This window comes from Oncorhynchus nerka, linkage group LG1 (assembly GCF_034236695.1).
Source record: "Oncorhynchus nerka isolate Pitt River linkage group LG1, Oner_Uvic_2.0, whole genome shotgun sequence".
NCBI lineage: Eukaryota > Metazoa > Chordata > Actinopteri > Salmoniformes > Salmonidae > Oncorhynchus > Oncorhynchus nerka.
Genome location: NC_088396.1, coordinates 57,623,953 through 57,645,424, shown reverse-complemented (window position 1 = coordinate 57,645,424; position 21,472 = coordinate 57,623,953). Strand labels below are relative to the sequence as shown.

Here is a 21,472-nt window from a genome sequence, read left to right as displayed (position 1 = left end):
GGTGGTATTGAACATGTTGTGGATATGTGGTGGTATTGAACATGTTGTGTTGATATGTGGTGGTATTGAACATGTTGTGGATATGTGGTGGTATTGAACATGTTGTGGATATGGTATTGGTGGTATTGAAACATGTTGTGGATATGTGGTGGTATTGAACATGTTGTGGATATGTGGTGGTATTGAACATGTTGTGGATATGTGGTGGTATTGAACATGTTGTGGATATGTGGTGGTATTGAACATGTTGTGGATATGTGGTGGTATTGAACATGTTGTGGATATGTGGTGGTATTGAACATGTTGTGGATATGTGGTGGTATTGAACATGTTGTGGATATGTGGTGGTATTGAACATGTTGTGGATATGTGGTGGTATTGAACATGTTGTGGATATGTGGTGGTATTGAACATGTTGGATATGTGGTGGTATATGTGGTGGTATTGAACATGTTGTGGATATGTGGTGGTATTGAACATGTTGTGGATATGTGGTATGGGTGGTTGAACATGTTGTGGATATGTGGTGGTATTGAACATGTTGTGGTGGTGGTATAACATGTTGTGGATATGTGGTGGTATTGAACATGTTGTGGATATGTGGTGGTATTGAACATGTTGTGGATATGTGGTGGTATTGAACATGTTGTGGATATGTGGTGGTATTGAACATGTTGTGGTGGTATATGTGTGATATGGGTGGTATTGAACATGTTGTGGATATGTGGTGGTATTGAACATGTTGTGGATATGTGTTGGTATTGAACATGTTGGTATTGAACATGTTGTGGATATGTGGTGGTATTGAACATGTTGTGGATATGTGGTGGTATTGAACATGTTGTGGATATGTGGTGGTATTGAACATGTTGTGGATATGTGGTGGTATTGAACATGTTGTGGATATGTGGTGGTATTGAACATGTTGTGGATATGTGGTGGTATTGAACATGTTGTGGATATGTGGTGGTATTGAACATGTTGTGGATATGTGGTGGTATTGAACATGTTGTGGATATGTGGTGGTATTGAACATGTTGTGGATATGTGGTGGTATTGAACATGTGGATATGTGGTGGTATTGAACATGTTGTGTATGTGGTGGTATTGAACATGTTGTGGATATGTGGTGGTATTGAACATGTTGTGGATATGTGGTGGTATTGAACATGTTGTAGATATGTGGTGGTATTGAACATGTTGTGGATATGTGGTGGTATTGAACATGTTGTGGATATGTGGTGGTATTGAACATGTTGTGGATATGTGGTGGTATTGAACATGTTGTGATATGTGGAGGTATTGAACATGTTGTGATATGTGGTGGTATTGAACATGTTGTGTATGTAGATATGTGGTGGTATTGAACATGTTGTGGATATGTTGAACATGTTGTGGTATTGAACATGTTGTGTGATATGTGGTGGTATTGAACATGTTGTGGATATGTGGTGGTATTGAACATGTTGTGGATATGTGGTGGTATTGAACATGTTGTGGATATGTGGTGGTATTGAACATGTTGTGGATATGTGGTGGTATTGAACATGTTGTGGATATGTGGTGGTATTGAACATGTTGTAGATATGTGGTGGTATTGAACATGTGGATATGTGGTGGTATTGAACATGTTGTGGATATGTGGTGGTATTGAACATGTTGTAGATATGTGGTGGTATTGAACATGTTGTGGATATGTGGTGGTATTGAACATGTTGTGGATATGTGGTGGTATTGAACATGTTGTGAACATGTTGATATGTGGTGGTATTGAACATGTGGATATGTGGAGGTATTGAACATGTTGGATATGTGGTGATATGGTATTGAACATGTTGTGTTGTAGATATGTGGAGGTATTGAACATGTTGTGGATATGTGGTGGTATTGAACATGTTGTGGATATGTGGTGGTATTGAACATGTTGTAGATATGTGGAGGTATTGAACATGTTGTGGATATGTGGTGGTATTGAACATGTTGTGGATATGTGGTGGTATTGAACATGTTGTAGATATGTGGTGGTATTGAACATGTGGATATGTGGAGGTATTGAACATGTGGATATGTGGTGGTATTGAACATGTTGTGTTGTAGATATGTGGAGGTATTGAACATGTTGTGGATATGTGGTGGTATTGAACATGTTGTGGATATGTGGTGGTATTGAACATGTTGTAGATATGTGGTGGTATTGAACATGTTGTGGATATGTGGTGGTATTGAACATGTTGTAGATATGTGGTGGTATTGAACATGTGGATATGTGGTGGTATTGAACATGTTGTGGATATGTGGTGGTATTGAACATGTTGTAGATATGTGGTGGTATTGAACATGTGGATATGTGGAGGTATTGAACATGTTGTGGATATGTGGTGGTATTGAACATGTTGTGGATATGTGGTGGTATTGAACATGATGTGGATATGTGGTGGTATTGAACATATGGATATGTGGTGGTATTGAACATGTGGATATGTGGAGGTATTGAACATGTTGTGGATATGTGGTGGTATTGAACATGTTGTGGATATGTGATGGTATTGAACATGGTGTGGATATGTGGTGGTATTGAACATGTTGTGGATATGTGGTGGTATTGAACATGTTGTGGATATGTGGAGGTATTGAACATGTGGATATGTGGTGGTATTGAACATGTGGATATGTGGTGGTATTGAACATGATGTGGATATGTAGTGGTATTGAACATGTTGTGATATGTGGTGGTATTGAACATGTGGATATGTGGAGGTATTGAACATGTTGTAGATATGTGGTGGTATTGAACATGTTGTGGATATGTGGTGGTATTGAACATGTTGTAGATATGTGGTGGTATTGAACATGTTGTGTTGTGGATATGTGGAGGTATTGAACATGTTGTGGATATGTGGTGGTATTGAACATGTTGTAGATATGTGGTGGTATTGAACATGTTGTGGATATGTGGTGGTATTGAACATGTTGTGGATATGTGGTGGTATTGAACATGTTGTGGATATGTGGTGGTATTGAACATGTTGTGGATATGTGGTGGTTTGAACATGTGGATATGTGGTGGTATTGAACATGTGGATATGTGGTGGTATTGAACATGTTGTAGATATGTGGTGGTATTGAACATGTTGTGGATATGTGGTGGTATTGAACATGTTGTAGATATGTGGAGGTATTGAACATGTTGTGGATATGTGGTGGTATTGAACATGTTGTGGATATGTGGAGGTATTGAACATGTGGATATGTGGAGGTATTGAACATGTTGTGGATATGTGGTGGTATTGAACATGTTGTGGATATGTGGTGGTATTGAACATGTTGTGGATATGTGGTGGTATTGAACATGTTGTGGATATGTGGATGTATTGAACATGTTGTGGATATGTGGTGGTTTGAACATGTGGATATGTGGTGGTATTGAACATGTGGATATGTGGTGGTATTGAACATGTTGTAGATATGTGGTGGTATTGAACATGTTGTGGATATGTGGTGGTATTGAACATGTTGTAGATATGTGGAGGTATTGAACATGTTGTGGATATGTGGTGGTATTGAACATGTTGTGGATATGTGGAGGTATTGAACATGTGGATATGTGGAGGTATTGAACATGTTGTGGATATGTGGTGGTATTGAACATGTTGTGGATATGTGGTGGTATTGAACATGTTGTGGATATGTGGTGGTATTGAACATGTTGTGGATATGTGGAGGTATTGAACATGTTGTGTTGTAGATATGTGGAGGTATTGAACATGTTGTGGATATGTGGTGGTATTGAACATGTTGTGGATATGTGGTGGTATTGAACATGTTGTGTTGTAGATATGTGGAGGTATTGAACATGTTGTGGATATGTGGTGGTATTGAACATGTTGTGGATATGTGGTGGTATTGAACATGTTGTAGATATGTGGTGGTATTGAACATGTGGATATGTGGTGGTATTGAACATGTTGTGGATATGTGGTGGTATTGAACATGTTGTGGATATGTGGTGGTATTGAACATGTTGTGGATATGTGGTGGTATTGAACATGTTGTGGATATGTGGTGGTATTGAACATGATGTGGATATGTGGTGGTATTGAACATGTTGTGGATATGTGGTGGTATTGAACATGTTGTGGATATGTGTGGTATTGAACATGTTGTATATATGTGGTGGTATTGAACATGTTGTGATATGTGGTGGTATTGAACATGTTGTGGATATGTGGTGGTATTGAACATGTTGTGGATATGTGGTGGTATTGAACATGTTGTGGATATGTGGTGGTATTGAACATGTTGTGTTGTAGATATGTGGTGGTATTGAACATGTTGTGGATATGTGGTGGTATTGAACATGTTGTGGATATGTGGTGGTATTGAACATGATGTGGATATGTGGTGGTATTGAACATGTGGATATGTGGTGGTATTGAACATGATGTGGATATGTGGTGGTATTGAACATGTTGTGGATATGTGGTGGTATTGAACATGTTGTGTTGTAGATATGTGGTGGTATTGAACATGTTGTGGATATGTGGTGGTATTGAACATGTTGTGGATATGTGGAGGTATTGAACATGTTGTGGATATGTGGTGGTATTGAACATGTTGTGGATATGTGGTGGTATTGAACATGTTGTAGATATGTGGTGGTATTGAACATGTTGTGGATATGTGGTGGTCTTGAACATGTTGTGGATATGTGGTGGTATTGAACATGTTGTGGATATGTGGTGGTATTGAACATGTTGTGGATATGTGGTGGTTTGAACATGTGGATATGTGGTGGTATTGAACATGTGGATATGTGGTGGTATTGAACATGTTGTAGATATGTGGTGGTATTGAACATGTTGTGGATATGTGGTGGTATTGAACATGTTGTAGATATGTGGTGGTATTGAACATGTTGTGGATATGTGGTGGTATTGAACATGTTGTGGATATGTGGTGGTATTGAACATGTTGTAGATATGTGGTGGTATTGAACATGTGGATATGTGGAGGTATTGAACATGTGGATATGTGGTGGTATTGAACATGTTGTGTTGTAGATATGTGGAGGTATTGAACATGTTGTGGATATGTGGTGGTATTGAACATGTTGTGGATATGTGGTGGTATTGAACATGTTGTAGATATGTGGTGGTATTGAACATGTTGTGGATATGTGGTGGTATTGAACATGTTGTAGATATGTGGTGGTATTGAACATGTGGATATGTGGTGGTATTGAACATGTTGTGGATATGTGGTGGTATTGAACATGTTGTAGATATGTGGTGGTATTGAACATGTGGATATGTGGAGGTATTGAACATGTTGTGGATATGTGGTGGTATTGAACATGTTGTAGATATGTGGAGGTATTGAACATGTTGTGGATATGTGGTGGTATTGAACATGTTGTGGATATGTGGTGGTATTGAACATGTTGTAGATATGTGGTGGTATTGAACATGTGGATATGTGGAGGTATTGAACATGTGGATATGTGGTGGTATTGAACATGTTGTGTTGTAGATATGTGGAGGTATTGAACATGTTGTGGATATGTGGTGGTATTGAACATGTTGTGGATATGTGGTGGTATTGAACATGTTGTAGATATGTGGAGGTATTGAACATGTTGTGGATATGTGGTGGTATTGAACATGTTGTGGATATGTGGTGGTATTGAACATGTTGTAGATATGTGGTGGTATGGTGAACATGTTATGTGGAGGTATTGAACATGTGGATATGTGGTGGTATTGAACATGTTGTTGTAGATATGTGGAGGTATTGAACATGTTGTGGATATGTGGTGGTATTGAACATGTTGTGGATATGTGGTGGTATTGAACATGTTGTAGATATGTGGTGGTATTGAACATGTTGTGGATATGTGGTGGTATTGAACATGTTGTAGATATGTGGTGGTATTGAACATGTGGATATGTGGTGGTATTGAACATGTTGTGGATATGTGGTGGTATTGAACATGTTGTAGATATGTGGTGGTATTGAACATGTGGATATGTGGAGGTATTGAACATGTTGTGGATATGTGGTGGTATTGAACATGTTGTGGATATGTGGTGGTATTGAACATGATGTGGATATGTGGTGGTATTGAACATATGGATATGTGGTGGTATTGAACATGTGGATATGTGGAGGTATTGAACATGTTGTGGATATGTGGTGGTATTGAACATGTTGTGGATATGTGATGGTATTGAACATGGTGTGGATATGTGGTGGTATTGAACATGTTGTGGATATGTGGTGGTATTGAACATGTTGTGGATATGTGGAGGTATTGAACATGTGGATATGTGGTGGTATTGAACATGTGGATATGTGGTGGTATTGAACATGATGTGGATATGTAGTGGTATTGAACATGTTGTGGATATGTGGTGGTATTGAACATGTGGATATGTGGAGGTATTGAACATGTTGTAGATATGTGGTGGTATTGAACATGTTGTGGATATGTGGTGGTATTGAACATGTTGTAGATATGTGGTGGTATTGAACATGTTGTGTTGTGGATATGTGGAGGTATTGAACATGTTGTGGATATGTGGTGGTATTGAACATGTTGTAGATATGTGGTGGTATTGAACATGTTGTGGATATGTGGTGGTATTGAACATGTTGTGGATATGTGGTGGTATTGAACATGTTGTGGATATGTGGTGGTATTGAACATGTTGTGGATATGTGGTGGTTTGAACATGTGGATATGTGGTGGTATTGAACATGTGGATATGTGGTGGTATTGAACATGTTGTAGATATGTGGTGGTATTGAACATGTTGTGGATATGTGGTGGTATTGAACATGTTGTAGATATGTGGAGGTATTGAACATGTTGTGGATATGTGGTGGTATTGAACATGTTGTGGATATGTGGAGGTATTGAACATGTGGATATGTGGAGGTATTGAACATGTTGTGGATATGTGGTGGTATTGAACATGTTGTGGATATGTGGTGGTATTGAACATGTTGTGGATATGTGGTGGTATTGAACATGTTGTGGATATGTGGATGTATTGAACATGTTGTGGATATGTGGTGGTATTGAACATGTTGTGATATGTGGTGTATTGAACATGTGGATATGTGGTGGTATTGAACATGTTGTAGATATGTGGTGGTATTGAACATGTTGTGGATATGTGGTGGTATTGAACATGTTGTAATATGTGGAGGTATTGAACATGTTGTGGATATGTGGTGGTATTGAACATGTTGTGGATATGTGGTGTATTGAACATGTTGGATATGTGGTGGTATTGAACATGTTGTGGATATGTGGTGGTATTGAACATGTTGTGGATATGTGGTGGTATTGAACATGTTGTGGATATGTGGTGGTATTGAACATGTTGTGGATATGTGGTGGTATTGAACATGTTGTGTTGTAGATATGTGGTGGTATTGAACATGTTGTGGATATGTGGTGGTATTGAACATGTTGTGGATATGTGGTGGTATTGAACATGTTGTGTTGTAGATATGTGGAGGTATTGAACATGTTGTGGATATGTGGTGGTATTGAACATGTTGTGGATATGTGGTGGTATTGAACATGTTGTAGATATGTGGTGGTATTGAACATGTGGATATGTGGTGGTATTGAACATGTTGTGGATATGTGGTGGTATTGAACATGTTGTAGATATGTGGTGGTATTGAACATGTGGATATGTGGAGGTATTGAACATGTTGTAGATATGTGGTGGTATTGAACATGTTGTGGATATGTGGTGGTATTGAACATGTTGTGGATATGTGGTGGTATTGAACATGTTGTGGATATGTGGTGGTATTGAACATGTTGTGGATATGTGGTGGTATTGAACATGTTGTGGATATGTGGTGGTATTGAACATGTTGTGGATATGTGGTGGTATTGAACATGTTGTGTTGTGGATATGTGGTGGTATTGAACATGTTGTAGATATGTGGTGGTATTGAACATGTTGTGGATATGTGGTGGTATTGAACATGTTGTGGATATGTGGGGTATTGAACATGTTGTGGATATGTGGTGGTGTTGAACATGTTGTGGATATGTGGTGGTATTGAACATGTTGTGGATATGTGGTGGTATTGAACATGTTGTGGATATGTGGTGGTATTGAACATGATGTGGATATGTGGTGGTATTGAACATGTTGTGGATTTGTGGTGGTATTGAACATGTTGTGGATATGTGGTGGTATTGAACATGTTGTGGATATGTGGTGGTATTGAACATGTTGTGGATATGTGGTGGTATTGAACATGTTGTGGATATGTGGTGGTATTGAACATGTTGTGGATATGTGGTGGTATTGAACATGTTGTGGATATGTGGTGGTATTGAACATGTTGTGTTGTGGATATGTGGTGGTATTGAACATGTTGTGGATATGTGGTGCTATTGAACATGTTGTAGATATGTGGAGGTATTGAACATGATGTGGATATGTGGTGGTATTGAACATGTTGTGGATATGTGGTGGTATTGAACATGTTGTAGATATGTGGAGGTATTGAACATGTTGTGGATATGTGGTGGTATTGAACATGTTGTGTTGTGGATATGTGGTGGTATTGAACATGTTGTGGATATGTGGTGGTATTGAACATGTTGTGTTGTAGATATGTGGTGGTATTGAACATGTTGTGGATATGTGGAGGTATTGAACATGTTGTGGATATGTGGAGGTATTGAACATGTTGTAGATATGTGGTGGTATTGAACATGATGTGGATATGTGGTGGTATTGAACATGATGTGGATATGTGGAGGTATTGAACATGTTGTGGATATGTGGTGGTATTGAACATGTTGTGGATATGTGGTGGTATTGAACATGTTGTGGATATGTGGTGGTATTGAACATGTTGTGGATATGTGGTGGTATTGAACATGTTGTGGATATGTGGTGGTATTGAACATGATGTGGATATGTGGTGGTATTGAACATGTTGTGGATATGTGGTGGTATTGAACATGTTGTGGATATGTGGTGGTATTGAACATGTTGTATATATGTGGTGGTATTGAACATGTGGATATGTGGTGGTATTGAACATGTTGTGGATATGTGGTGGTATTGAACATGTTGTGGATATGTGGTGGTATTGAACATGTTGTGGATATGTGGTGGTATTGAACATGTTGTGTTGTAGATATGTGGTGGTATTGAACATGTTGTGGATATGTGGTGGTATTGAACATGTTGTGGATATGTGGTGGTATTGAACATGATGTGGATATGTGGTGGTATTGAACATGTGGATATGTGGTGGTATTGAACATGATGTGGATATGTGGTGGTATTGAACATGTTGTGGATATGTGGTGGTATTGAACATGTTGTGTTGTAGATATGTGGTGGTATTGAACATGTTGTGGATATGTGGTGGTATTGAACATGTTGTGGATATGTGGTGGTATTGAACATGTTGTGGATATGTGGTGGTATTGAACATGTTGTGGATATGTGGTGGTATTGAACATGTTGTAGATATGTGGTGGTATTGAACATGTTGTGGATATGTGGTGGTATTGAACATGTTGTGGATATGTGGTGGTATTGAACATGTTGTGGATATGTGGTGGTATTGAACATGTTGTGGATATGTGGTGGTTTGAACATGTGGATATGTGGTGGTATTGAACATGTTGTGGATATGTGGTGGTATTGAACATGTTGTAGATATGTGGTGGTATTGAACATGTTGTGGATATGTGGTGGTATTGAACATGTTGTAGATATGTGGAGGTATTGAACATGTTGTGGATATGTGGTGGTATTGAACATGTTGTGGATATGTGGTGGTATTGAACATGTTGTAGATATGTGGTGGTATTGAACATGTTGTGATATGTGGTGGTATTGAACATGTTGTGGATATGTGGTGGTATTGAACATGTTGTGTTGTAGATATGTGGAGGTATTGAACATGTTGTGGATATGTGGTGGTATTGAACATGTTGTGGATATGTGGTGGTATTGAACATGTTGTAGATATGTGGTGGTATTGAACATGTTGTGGATATGTGGTGGTATTGAACATGTTGTAGATATGTGGTGGTATTGAACATGTGGATATGTGGTGGTATTGAACATGTTGTGGATATGTGGTGGTATTGAACATGTTGTAGATATGTGGTGGTATTGAACATGTGGATATGTGGCGGTATTGAACATGTTGTGGATATGTGGTGGTATTGAACATGTTGTGGATATGTGGTGGTATTGAACATGATGTGGATATGTGGTGGTATTGAACATATGGATATGTGGTGGTATTGAACATGTGGATATGTGGAGTATTGAACATGTTGTGGATATGTGGTGGTATTGAACATGTTGTGGATATGTGATGGTATTGAACATGTTGTGGATATGTGGTGGTATTGAACATGTTGTGGATATGTGGTGGTATTGAACATGTTGTGGATATGTGGATATTGAACATGTGGATATGTGGTGGTATTGAACATGTTGGATATGTGGTGGTATTGAACATGATGTGGATATGTAGTGGTATTGAACATGTTGTGGATATGTGGTGGTATTGAACATGTGGATATGTGGAGGTATTGAACATGTTGTAGATATGTGGTGGTATTGAACATGTTGTGGATATGTGGTGGTATTGAACATGTTGTAGATATGTGGTGGTATTGAACATGTTGTGTTGTGGATATGTGGAGGTATTGAACATGTTGTGGATATGTGGTGGTATTGAACATGTTGTAGATATGTGGTGGTATTGAACATGTTGTGGATATGTGGTGGTATTGAACATGTTGTGGATATGTGGTGGTATTGAACATGTTGTGGATATGTGGTGGTATTGAACATGTTGTGGATATGTGGTGGTTTGAACATGTGGATATGTGGTGGTATTGAACATGTGGATATGTGGTGGTATTGAACATGTTGTAGATATGTGGTGGTATTGAACATGTTGTGGATATGTGGTGGTATTGAACATGTTGTGGATATGTGGTGGTATTGAACATGTTGTGGATATGTGGTGGTATTGAACATGTTGTGGATATGTGGTATTGAACATGTGGATATGTGGTGGTATTGAACATGTTGTGGATATGTGGTGGTATTGAACATGTTGTGGATATGTGGTGGTATTGAACATGTTGTGGATATGTGGTGGTATTGAACATGTTGTGGATATGTGGAGGTATTGAACATGTTGTGGATATGTGGTGGTTTGAACATGTGGATATGTGGTGGTATTGAACATGTGGATATGTGGTGGTATTGAACATGTTGTAGATATGTGGTGGTATTGAACATGTTGTGGATATGTGGTGGTATTGAACATGTTGTAGATATGTGGAGGTATTGAACATGTTGTGGATATGTGGTGGTATTGAACATGTTGTGGATATGTGGAGGTATTGAACATGTGGATATGTGGAGGTTGAACATGTTGTGGATATGTGGTGGTATTGAACATGTTGTGGATATGTGGTGGTATTGAACATGTTGTGATATGTGGTGGTATTGAACATGTTGTGGATATGTGGAGGTATTGAACATGTTGTGTTGTAGATATGTGGAGGTATTGAACATGTTGTGGATATGTGGTGGTATTGAACATGTTGTGGATATGTGGTGGTATTGAACATGTTGTGTTGTAGATATGTGGAGGTATTGAACATGTTGTGGATATGTGGTGGTATTGAACATGTTGTGGATATGTGGTGGTATTGAACATGTTGTAGATATGTGGTGGTATTGAACATGTGGATATGTGGTGGTATTGAACATGTTGTGGATATGTGGTGGTATTGAACATGTTGTAGATATGTGGTGGTATTGAACATGTGGATATGTGGTGGTATTGAACATGTTGTAGATATGTGGTGGTATTGAACATGTTGTGGATATGTGGTGGTATTGAACATGTTGTGGATATGTGGTGGTATTGAACATGTTGTGGATATGTAGAGGTATTGAACATGTTGTGGATATGTGGTGGTATTGAACATGTTGTGGATATGTGGGGGTATTGAACATGTTGTGGATATGTGGTGGTATTGAACATGTTGTGTTGTGGATATGTGGAGGTATTGAACATGTTGTAGATATGTGGTGGTATTGAACATGTTGTGGATATGTGGTGGTATTGAACATGTTGTGGATATGTGGGGGTATTGAACATGTTGTGGATATGTGGGGGTGTTGAACATGTTGTGGATATGTGGTGGTATTGAACATGTTGTGGATATGTGGTGGTATTGAACATGTTGTGGATATGTGGTGGTATTGAACATGATGTGGATATGTGGTGGTATTGAACATGTTGTGGATATGTGGTGGTATTGAACATGATGTGGATATGTGGTGGTATTGAACATGTTGTAGATATGTGGTGGTATTGAACATGATGTGGATATGTGGTGGTATTGAACATGATGTGGATATGTGGTGGTATTGAACATGATGTGGATATGTGGTGGTATTGAACATGTTGTGGATATGTGGTGGTATTGAACATGTTGTGGATATGTGGTGGTATTGAACATGTTGTGGATATGTGGTGGTATTGAACATGATGTAGATATGTGGAGGTATTGAACATGTTGTGGATATGTGGTGGTATTGAACATGTTGTGGATATGTGGAGGTATTGAACATGTTGTGTTGTGGATATGTGGTGGTATTGAACATGTTGTAGATATGTGGTGGTATTGAACATGTTGTGGATATGTGGTGGTATTGAACATGTTGTGGATATGTGGTGGTATTGAACATGTTGTGGATATGTGGTGGTATTGAACATGTTGTGTTGTGGATATGTGGTGGTATTGAACATGTTGTAGATATGTGGTGGTATTGAACATGTTGTAGATATGTGGTGGTATTGAACATGTTGTGTTGTAGATATGTGGTGGTATTGAACATGTTGTGGATATGTGGTGGTATTGAACATGTTGTAGATATGTGGTGGTATTGAACATGTTGTGTTGTGGATATGTGGGGGTGTTGAACATGTTGTAGATATGTGGTGGTATTGAACATGTGGATATGTGGTGGTATTGAACATGTTGTAGATATGTGGGGGTATTGAACATGTTGTAGATATGTGGTGGTATTGAACATGTTGTGGATATGTGGGGGTGTTGAACATGTTGTAGATATGTGGAGGTATTGAACATGTGGATATGTGGTGGTATTGAACATGTTGTAGATATGTGGAGGTATTGAACATGTTGTGTTGTGGATATGTGGTGGTATTGAACATGTTGTAGATATGTGGTGGTATTGAACATGTTGTAGATATGTGGTGGTATTGAACATGTTGTGGATATGTGGTGGTATTGAACATGTTGTAGATATGTGGTGGTATTGAACATGTTGTGGATATGTGGTGGTATTGAACATGTTGTGGATATGTGGTGGTATTGAACATGTTGTAGATATGTGGTGGTATTGAACATGTTGTGGATATGTGGTGGTATTGAACATGTTGTAGATATGTGGAGGTATTGAACATGTTGTGTTGTAGATATGTGGTGGTATTGAACATGTTGTGGATATGTGGTGGTATTGAACATGTTGTAGATATGTGGTGGTATTGAACATGTTGTAGATATGTGGAGGTATTGAACATGTTGTAGATATGTGGTGGTATTGAACATGTTGTAGATATGTGGAGGTATTGAACATGTTGTAGATATGTGGTGGTATTGAACATGTTGTGGATATGTGGTGGTATTGAACATGTTGTGTTGTGGATATGTGGTGGTGTTGAACATGTTGTGGATATGTGGTGGTATTGAACATGTTGTGGATATGTGGTGGTATTGAACATGTTGTAGATATGTGGTGGTATTGAACATGTTGTAGATATGTGGTGGTATTGAACATGTTGTGGATATGTGGTGGTATTGAACATGTTGTAGATATGTGGTGGTATTGAACATGTTGTGGATATGTGGTGGTATTGAACATGTAGATATGTGGTGGTATTGAACATGTTGTGGATATGTGGTGGTATTGAACATGTTGTGGATATGTGGTGGTATTGAACATGTTGTGGATATGTGGAGGTATTGAACATGTTGTGGATATGTGGTGGTATTGAACATGTTGTGGATATGTGGTGGTATTGAACATGTTGTAGATATGTGGTGGTATTGAACATGTTGTAGATATGTGGTGGTATTGAACATGTTGTGTTGTAGATATGTGGAGGTATTGAACATGTTGTAGATATGTGGTGGTATTGAACATGTTGTAGATATGTGGAGGTATTGAACATGTTGTAGATATGTGGTGGTATTGAACATGTTGTAGATATGTGGAGGTATTGAACATGTTGTAGATATGTGGTGGTATTGAACATGTTGTAGATATGTGGTGGTATTGAACATGTTGTGGATATGTGGTGGTATTGAACATGTAGATATGTGGTGGTATTGAACATGTTGTGGATATGTGGTGGTATTGAACATGTTGTGGATATGTGGTGGTATTGAACATGTTGTGGATATGTGGAGGTATTGAACATGTTGTGGATATGTGGTGGTATTGAACATGTTGTGGATATGTGGTGGTATTGAACATGTTGTAGATATGTGGTGGTATTGAACATGTTGTAGATATGTGGTGGTATTGAACATGTTGTGGATATGTGGAGGTATTGATCATGTTGTGGATATGTGGAGGTATTGAACATGTTGTGGATATGTGGTGGTATTGAACATGTTGTGGATATGTGGTGGTATTGAACATGTTGTAGATATGTGGTGGTATTGAACATGTTGTGGATATGTGGTGGTATTGAACATGTTGTAGATATGTGGTGGTATTGAACATGTTGTGTTGTGGATATGTGGTGGTATTGAACATGTTGTAGATATGTGGTGGTATTGAACATGTGGATATGTGGAGGTATTGAACATGTTGTGGATATGTGGTGGTATTGAACATGTTGTAGATATGTAGTGGTATTGAACATGTTGTGGATATGTAGTGGTATTGAACATGTTGTGGATATGTGGTGGTATTGAACATGTGGATATGTGGAGGTATTGAACATGTTGTGGATATGTGGTGGTATTGAACATGTTGTAGATATGTAGTGGTATTGAACATGTTGTGGATATGTAGTGGTATTGAACATGTTGTGGATATGTGGTGGTATTGAACATGATGTGGATATGTAGTGGTATTGAACATGTTGTGGATATGTGGTGGTATTGAACATGTGGATATGTGGAGGTATTGAACATGTTGTGGATATGTGGTGGTATTGAACATGTTGTAGACATGTGGTGGTATTGAACATGTGGATATGTGGAGGTATTGAACATGTTGTGGATATGTGGTGGTATTGAACATGTTGTGGATATGTGATGGTATTGAACATGTTGTGGATATGTGGTGGTATTGAACATGTTGTGGATATGTGGTGGTATTGAACATGTTGTGGATATGTGGAGGTATTGAACATGTGGATATGTGGTGGTATTGAACATGTGGATATGTGGTGGTATTGAACATGATGTGGATATGTAGTGATATTGAACATGTTGTGGATATGTGGTGGTATTGAACATGTGGATATGTGGAGGTATTGAACATGTTGTAGATATGTGGTGGTATTGAACATGTTGTGGATATGTGGTGGTATTGAACATGTTGTAGATATGTGGTGGTATTGAACATGTGGATATGTGGAGGTATTGAACATGTTGTAGATATGTGGTGGTATTGAACATGTTGTGGATATGTGGTGGTATTGAACATGTTGTGGATATGTGGTGGTATTGAACATGTTGTGGATATGTGGTATTGAACATGTTGTGGATATGTGGTGGTATTGAACATGTTGTGGATATGTGGTGGTATTGAACATGTTGTGGATATGTGGTGGTATTGAACATGTTGTGGATATGTGGTGGTATTGAACATGTGGATATGTGGTGGCATTGAACATGTATGTGGAGGCAGATATGTGGTGGATATTGAACATGTTGTGGATATGTGGTGGTATTGAACATGTTGTGGATATGTGGATTGAACATGTTGTGGATATGTGGTGGTATTGAACATGTTGTGGATATGTGGTGGTATTGAACATGGTATGTGGTGGCATTGAACATGTTGTGATATGTGGTGGTATTGAACATGTTGTGGATATGTGGTGGTATTGATGTTGTGTTGTGGATATGTGGGGGTATTGAACATGTTGTGGATATGTGGATTGAACATGTTGTGGATATGTGGTGGTATTGAACATGTTGTGGATATGTGGTGGTATTGAACATGTTGTGGATATGTGGAACATGGTATATGAACATGTTGTGGATATGTGGTGGTATTGAACATGTTGTGGATATGTGGTGGTATTGAACATGTTGTGGATATGTGGTGGTATTGAACATGTTGTGGATATGTGGTGGTATTGAACATGTTGTGGATATGTGGTGGTATTGAACATGTTGTGGATATGTGGTGGTATTGAACATGTTGTGGATATGTGGTGGTATTGAACATGTTGTGGATATGTGGATGTTATATGATGTACCGTTTTATCTTTAGTTCATTCAGTACAAACAGTTCACTGTTTGTCCTCCCAGCCTGGTGCAGGTCTACAATTTTGTTTCTGGTGTCCTTTGACAGCTCTTTGGTCTTGGCCATAGTGGAGTTTGGAGTGTGACTGTGAGGTTGTGGACAGGTGTCTTTTATACTAATAACAAGTTTAAACAGGTGCCATTAATACAGGTAACGAGTGGAGGACAGAGGAGCCTCTTAAAGAAGAAGTTACAGGTCTGTAAGAGCCAGAAATCTTGCCTGTTTGTAGGTGACCAAATACTTATTTTCCACCATTATTTGCAAATAAATTCATAAAAAATCCTACAATGTGATTTTCTGGTTTGTTTTCCTCATTTTGTCTATCATAGTTGAAGTGTACCTATGATAAATTACAGGCCTCTCTCATCTTTTTAAGTGGGAGAACTTGCACAATTGGTGGCTGACTAAATACTTTTTTGCCCCACTGTATACTTTCAAAGGCAAATAAATGTCATCTTGCCCATTCACCCTCTGAATGGCACACATACACAATCATGCTTGGTTCAAGCCACCAGCGACAAATACTGTTCTTAATGGTTTGTCTACTCAGTGTATATACACATTACTGGACCTGGTAATAACCAGTCCTACTGGACCTGGTAATAACCAGTCCTACTGGACCTGGTAATAACCAGCCCTACTGGACCTGGTAATAACCAGTCCTACTGGACCTGGTAATAAACAGTCCTACTGGACCTGGTAATAAACAGTCCTACTGGACCTGGTAATAAACAGTCCTACTGGACCTGGTAATAAACAGTCCTACTGGACCTGGTAATAAACAGTCCTACTGGACCTGGTAATAAACAGTCCTACTGGACCTGGTAATAAACAGTCCTACTGGACCTGGTAATAAACAGAGTCTTACTGGACCTGGTAATAAACAGTCCTACTGGACCTGGTAATAAACAGCCCTACTGGACCTGGTAATAACCAGTCCTACTGGACCTGGTAATAAACAGTCCTACTGGACCTGGTAATAAACAGAGTCTTACTGGACCTGGTAATAAACAGTCCTACTGGACCTGGTAATAAACAGTCCTACTGGACCTGGTAATAAACAGTCCTACTGGACCTGGTAATAAACAGTCCTACTGGACCTGGTAATAAACAGTCCTACTGGACCTGGTAATAAACAGTCCTACTGGACCTGGTAATAAACAGTCCTACTGGACCTGGTAATAAACAGTCCTACTGGACCTGGTAATAAACAGTCCTACTGGACCTGGTAATAAACAGTCCTATGGGACCTGGTAATAAATAGTGATCTTTATGAGAGCAAGTCGTACCAGTCGGGCTGCTCCTCCCTGGCCTTGTTGACGTCTTTAGGGCCCAGAAGGTTCCTCCAGTGGTCCACAGCTCCCGTCCTGGCCAGGGCCAGAGCCAACACAGGACCACTGTAACAGAAATACAGTCAACAGAGCCAACACAGGACCACTGTAACAGAAACACAGTCAACAGAGCCAACACAGGACCACTGTAACAGAAATACAGTCAACAGAGCCAACACAGGACCACTGTCACAGAAATACAGTCAACAGAGCCAACACAGGACCACTGTAACAGAAATACAGTCAACAGAGCCAACACAGGACCACTGTAACAGAAATACAGTCAACAGAGCATACACAGGACCACTGTAACAGAAATACAGTCAACAGAGCCAACACAGGACCACTGTAACAGAAATACAGTCAACAGAGCCAACACAGGACCACTGTAACAGAAATACAGTCAACAGAGCCAACACAGGACCACTGGGAATAATAGACTAGGGGGTAATAATAGACTAGGGGTAATAATAGACTAGGGGAATAATAGACTAGGGGGAATAAAAGACTAGGGGAATAATAGACTAGAATAATAGACTAGAGAATAATAGACTAGGGGAATAATAGACTAGGGGAATAATAGACTAGGGGATAATAGACTAGGGGAATAATAGACTAGGGGAATAATAGACTGGATAATATTAGACTAGGGGAATAATAGACTGGATAATATTAGACTAGGGGAATAATAGACTAGGGGAATAATAGACTAGGGGAATAATAGACTGGATAATATTAGACTAGGGGCAATAATAGACTAGGGGAATAATAGACTAGGGGGAATAATAGACTAGGGGATAATATTAGACTAGGGGGAATAATAGACTAGGGGGGAATAATAGACTAGGGGGAATAATAGACTAGGGGGGAATATTAGACTGGATAATATTAGACTAGGGGGGAATATTAGACTGGATAATATTAGACTAGGGGGGAATAATAGACTAGGGGGAATAATAGACTAGGGGGTAATAATAGACTAGGGGGGAATAATAGACTAGGGGGGAATAATAGACTAGGGGGAATGACAATCTGGACCCTCTATTTCTGAAACTATCTGCCGCCATTGTCGCAACCCCTATTACCAGCCTGTTCAACCTCTCTTTCATATCGTCTGAGATCCCCAAGGATTGGAAAGCTGCCGCAGTCATCCCCCTCTTCAAAGGGGGAGACACCCTGGACCCAAACTGCTATAGACCTATATCCATCCTGCCCTGCCTATCTAAGGTCTTCGAAAGCCAAGTCAACAAACAGGTCACTGACCATCTCGAATCCCACCGTACCTTCTCCGCTGTGCAATCTGGTTTCCGAGCCGGTCACGGGTGCACCTCAGCCACGCTCAAGGTACTAAACGATATCATTACCGCCATCGATAAAAGACAGTACTGTGCAGCCGTCTTCATCGACCTCGCCAAGGCTTTCGACTCTGTCAATCACCATATTCTTATCGGCAGACTCAATAGCCTTGGTTTCTCGGATGACTGCCTTGCCTGGTTCACCAATTACTTTGCAGACAGAGTTCAGTGTGTCAAATCGGAGGGCATGCTGTCCGGTCCTCTGGCAGTCTCTATGGGGGTGCCACAGGGTTCAATTCTCGGGCCGACTCTTTTCTCTGTATATATCAATGATGTTGCTCTTGCTGCGGGCGATTCCCTGATCCACCTCTACGCAGACGACACCATTCTATATACTTCCGGCCCGTCATTGGACACTGTGCTATCTAACCTCCAAACGAGCTTCAATGCCATACAGCACTCCTTCCGTGGCCTCCAACTGCTCTTAAACGCGAGTAAAAGCAAATGCATGCTTTTCAACCGATCGCTGCCTGCACCCGCATGCCCGACTAGCATCACCACCCTGGATGGTTCCGACCTTGAATATGTGGACATCTATAAGTACCTAGGTGTCTGGCTAGACTGCAAACTCTCCTTCCAGACTCAGATCAAACATCTCCAATCGAAAATCAAATCAAGAGTCGGCTTTCTATTCCGCAACAAAGCCTCCTTCACTCACGCCGCCAAGCTTACCCTAGTAAAACTGACTATCCTACCGATCCTCGATTTCGGCGATGTCATCTACAAAATGGCTTCCAACACTCTACTCAGCAAACTGGATGCAGTCTATCATAGTGCCATCCGTTTTGTCACCAAAGCACCTTATACCACCCACCACTGCGACTTGTATGCTCTAGTCGGCTGGCCCTCGCTAATTCGCCGCCAGACCCACTGGCTCCAGGTCATCTACAAGTCCATGCTAGGTAAAGCTCCGCCTTATCTCAGTTCACTGGTCACGATGGCAACACCCATCCGTAGCACACGCTCCAGCAGGTGTATCTCACTGATCATCCCTAAAGCCAACACCTCATTTGGCCGCCTTTCGTTCCAGTACTCTGCTGCCTGTGACTGGAACGAACTGCAAAAATCGCTGAAGTTGGAGACTTTTATCTCCCTCACCAACTTCAAACATCAGCTATCCGAGCAGCTAACCGATCGCTGCAGCTGTACATAGTCTATTGGTAAATAGCCCACCCATTTTCACCTACCTCATTCCCATACTGTTTTTATACTGTTTTAAAAAAAAAAGTATTTACTTTTCTGCTCTTTTGCACACCAATATCTCTACCTGTACATGACCATCTGATCATTTATCACCCCAGTGTTAATCTGCAAAATTGTATTATTCGCCTACCTCCTCATGCCTTTGCACACATTGTATATAGACTGCCCATTTTTTTTCTACTGTGTTATTGACTTGTGAATTGTTTATTCCATGTGTAACTCTGTGTTGTCTGTTCACACTGCTATGCTTTATCTTGGCCAGGTCGCAGTTGCAAATGAGAACATGTTCTCAACTGGCCTACCTGGTTAAATAAAGGTGAAATAAAAAAATAAAAAAATAGACTAGGGGAATAATAGACTAGGGGAATAATAGACTAGGGGAATAATAGACTAGGGGAATAATAGACTAGGGGAATAATAGACTAGGGGAATAATAGACTAGGGGAATAATAGACTAGGGGAATAATAGACTAGGGGAATAATAGACTAGGGGAATAATAGACTAGGGGAATAATAGACTAGGGTAATAATAGACTAGGGGAATAATAGACTAGGGGAATAATAGACTAGGGGGAATAATAGACTAGGGGGAATAATAGACTAGGGGAATAATAGACTAGGGGGAATAATAGACTAGGGGGAATAATAGACTAGGGGAATAATAGACTAGGGGAATAATAGACTAGGGGGAATAATAGACTAGGGGAATAATAGACTAGGGGAATAATAGACTAGGGGAATAATAGACTAGGGGAATAATAGACTAGGGGAATAATAGACTAGGGGGAATAATAGACTAGGGGAATAATAGACTAGGGGGAATAATAGACTAGGGGAATAATAGACTAGGGGAATAATAGACTAGGGGTAATAATAGACTAGGGGAATAATAGACTAGGGGGGGAATAATAGACTAGGGGGATAATAGACTAGGGGTAATAATAGACTAGGGGAATAATAGACTAGG

The 21,472-nt window shown here is 39.7% G+C and overlaps 1 protein-coding gene across 1 annotated transcript in view; it reads right to left on the bottom strand.

Annotated features, from left to right (window-relative positions):
- Positions 1–21,472, bottom strand: part of nme9 (NME/NM23 family member 9) — a 71,526-nt gene that overhangs the window by 10,380 nt on the left and 39,674 nt on the right. Inside the window, exon 11 of the mRNA XM_065019744.1 lies at positions 17,906–18,013. Coding sequence (XP_064875816.1) covers positions 17,906–18,013 — 108 coding nt within the window. The remainder of the gene's footprint in view (positions 1–17,905; positions 18,014–21,472) is intronic.